The following is a 2,307-nucleotide window of genomic DNA, read 5'->3' as shown; positions in this document are numbered from 1 at the left end:
TGGCCAGGGTGGCGAACGCGCTGCGGGCGCTGCGGGCCCCGCCGAGGCCCGGGGACACCGTGGGGCTCCTGGTGGGGAACGAGCCCCGCTTCGTGTGGGGCTGGTTCGGGCTGGCGGCGCTCGGGGCCCGCCCGGCCTTCCTGGGCACGGCGCTGCGTCCCGCGGGGCTCCGGCACTGCCTGCGCTGCTGCGGGGCGCGGGCGCTGCTGGTGGCGGACGGTGAGAGCGGGGGGACACCGGGGCGACACCGCGGGGACACCGGGGGGACACCGGGAGGGGAGCGGGGAACGCGGGGGAGAAGGGCCGAGAGGGACCGGGGAGCTTTCGGGGCCCGGGGGACACCGGGGGGACCGAGGAATGCAGCGGGAAAGGCACGGGGGGAACCGGGGGATAATGGGGACCGCGGAGTGGGGAGATCCCGAGCTGGGACCGGGGGATACCGGGCCGGGGCGTGAGAGGACCGGGAGCCGGAGCGGGAATAGGGGAATAGTGGTGACACCGGGACTGGGATGGTGGTACCGGGGCCGGGATGGTGGTACCGGGGCCGGGATGGTGGTACCGGGGCTGGGATGGTGGTACCGGGGCCGGGATGGTGGTACCGGGGCTGGGATGGTGACACCGGGGCCGGGATGGTGACACCGGGGCCAGCAGGGTGGTCCCCACACGGTGCCGTCCCCCCAGAGCTGTTCGCGTCGGTGGAGCCGCTCCTGCCCAGCCTGCGGGAGGACGGGGTGGCCGTGTGGGTGCTGGGAGCGGGGCCGTACCCGGCCGGGGTCGTGGCGCTGCAGGAGCTGCTGGACGCGGCCTCCGAGGAGCTGGAGCCCGAGGACGTGTGGGAGCCCGAGGACATGAACGACACCTGCCTCTACATCTTCACCTCGGGCACCACCGGTGGGGCCGGGCCCGGGGCCCGGGGGGGCTCTGGGTGTGCGGGAGAGACGCTCAGCTCTGTTCTCCCCTTCCAGGCCTCCCCAAAGCCGCCCGGGTGTCCCACCTCAAGTCCATCATGTGCCTGAGCTTCTACGAGCTGGTGGGAGGCTCCAGCCGGGACGTTGTGTACCTGGCGCTGCCCCTCTACCACATGGCCGGCTCCCTCCTGGGCGTCGTCGGCTGCCTCGGCATCGGTGAGCGGGGACGGGGCCCCGCGGGGATCCCGGGGATGTTTCGGGGCTGAGCCCCCCACCCCTCTCCATCCCGCAGGGGCCACGTGTGTGCTGAAGGAGAAGTTCTCGGCCAGCCAGTTCTGGGACGATTGCCGCGCCGAGGGCGTCACGGTGTTCCAGTACATCGGGGAGCTGTGCCGGTACCTGGTGAACCAGCCCCAGGTCAGGGCGGGGGGCCGGGCAAGGCCGGGGGGGGGTCCCGGGGGGCACCCCCGGAGCTGACGGTGGCCCCGCAGCGCCCCGGGGAGCGGCAGCACGGGCTGAGGCTGGCGGTGGGCAGCGGCCTCCGGCCCGACGTGTGGAGGAGCTTCCAGCAGCGCTTCGGGCCCGTGCGCATCGTGGAGACTTACGGGATGAGCGAGGGGAACGTCACCCTCTTCAACTACACCGGGACCCCGGGGGCCGTGGGGCGCTGCAGCTTCATCTACAAGGTTCGGGGGGTCGGCATGGGGGTCCCAAACACCCCCCAAACTCCCCAGGCCGGGCGCTGACCCCCCCGGCCCCTCTCCCCAGCTCATCTCGCCCTTTGAGGTCGTTCGCTACGATGTCGCTGCCGGAGCCCCGGAACGGGACAAGGCCGGACGCTGCATCCGTGCCCGGACGGGTGAGGAGCGGGCCCGGGGCGGGCCCGGGGCGGGCTCGGGGCGGCCCCGTCACCGCTCCCGTCCCCGCAGGTGAGACGGGGCTGCTGATCGCCCCGGTGACCCCCCGGACCCCGTTCCTGGGCTACGCCGGCAGCCGGGAGCTCTCGGAGCTGAAGCTGCTCCGCGGGGTCTTCGCCGAGGGGGACGAGTTCTTCAACACCGGGGACCTGGTGGAGCAGGACGAGGAACAATTCGTGCGGTTCCGGGACCGCATCGGGGACACCTTCAGGTACCGGAGCCCAGCCCCAAACCCCCCGAGCCCCCTCCCTGCCCGGCCAGGGGGGCTCAGCCCCATTCAGTGTTCTGGGGTCGTCTCAGCCCCACTGAATATCGGGGGGGGGTCTCATCCCCGTCCCGCTGCTCCCCGTCCCCTCCAGGTGGAAGGGCGAGAACGTGGCCACCACGGAAGTGGCCGAGGCGCTGCTGGCCCACGAGTCCCTGCAGGAAGCCACCGTTTACGGCGTCACCGTCCCAGGTACCGCCGGCCCCGGAGCCGCCCC

At 73.2% G+C, this 2,307-nt stretch overlaps 1 protein-coding gene across 1 annotated transcript in view; it reads left to right on the top strand.

Annotated features, from left to right (window-relative positions):
- Positions 1 to 5: 5 nt before the first annotated feature.
- SLC27A3 (solute carrier family 27 member 3) overlaps positions 6 to 2,307 on the top strand; it is a gene marked incomplete at its 5' end in the record, with an annotated part of 4,123 nt that continues 1,821 nt past the window's right edge. The window contains 8 exons of the mRNA XM_015650228.1: positions 6 to 219; positions 682 to 891; positions 966 to 1,124; positions 1,201 to 1,325; positions 1,400 to 1,594; positions 1,677 to 1,767; positions 1,838 to 2,036; positions 2,185 to 2,302. Coding sequence (XP_015505714.1) covers positions 6 to 219; positions 682 to 891; positions 966 to 1,124; positions 1,201 to 1,325; positions 1,400 to 1,594; positions 1,677 to 1,767; positions 1,838 to 2,036; positions 2,185 to 2,302 — 1,311 coding nt within the window. The remainder of the gene's footprint in view (positions 220 to 681; positions 892 to 965; positions 1,125 to 1,200; positions 1,326 to 1,399; positions 1,595 to 1,676; positions 1,768 to 1,837; positions 2,037 to 2,184; positions 2,303 to 2,307) is intronic.

This window comes from Parus major, chromosome 25LG2 (genome assembly GCF_001522545.3).
Source record: "Parus major isolate Abel chromosome 25LG2, Parus_major1.1, whole genome shotgun sequence".
Classification (NCBI taxonomy): Eukaryota; Metazoa; Chordata; class Aves; order Passeriformes; family Paridae; genus Parus; species Parus major.
This window is presented reverse-complemented; position numbering and strand designations above follow the sequence as displayed.